At 35.9% G+C, this 340-nt stretch overlaps 1 protein-coding gene across 1 annotated transcript in view; it reads left to right on the top strand.

The window, feature by feature from the left end:
- LOC119581846 (protein singles bar-like) overlaps positions 1 to 340 on the top strand; it is a gene marked incomplete at its 5' end in the record, with an annotated part of 3,942 nt that overhangs the window by 2,007 nt on the left and 1,595 nt on the right. Inside the window, 1 exon segment of the mRNA XM_037929984.1 lies at positions 23 to 340. Coding sequence (XP_037785912.1) covers positions 23 to 97 — 75 coding nt within the window.

Raw genomic sequence — 340 nt, forward strand, 5'->3', positions numbered from 1 at the left:
TACCAGAATTAATCTTTTTCAGGCTTTGGGTCTCGTAAACACAGCACTTTATATTCTCTCCAGTATCTACTCGGTGAGAACCTTCAGGCGAGGATGAAGTGGAGAGAAACTGGAATATGGAACCGCAGAAGCTGTGCGACATTTTTGGTTTTCTTTGTGAATTCTTAAGCTTGTAATTACTTGTAGTGTTATGTAGAGAAGACAAAAATCTACTTAATCTTAAAATCTAGAATGAGAAAAAAACAGGAATATCTTAATATTTTCATGAAGTACATCTGTCCTTTTTGCTCCATATTTGTGTCCAGATTTGGCAGATATGGTGGATGAAAGTTGGATTACA

This window comes from Penaeus monodon, chromosome 15 (genome assembly GCF_015228065.2).
Source record: "Penaeus monodon isolate SGIC_2016 chromosome 15, NSTDA_Pmon_1, whole genome shotgun sequence".
In the NCBI taxonomy this organism is placed as follows: domain Eukaryota; kingdom Metazoa; phylum Arthropoda; class Malacostraca; order Decapoda; family Penaeidae; genus Penaeus; species Penaeus monodon.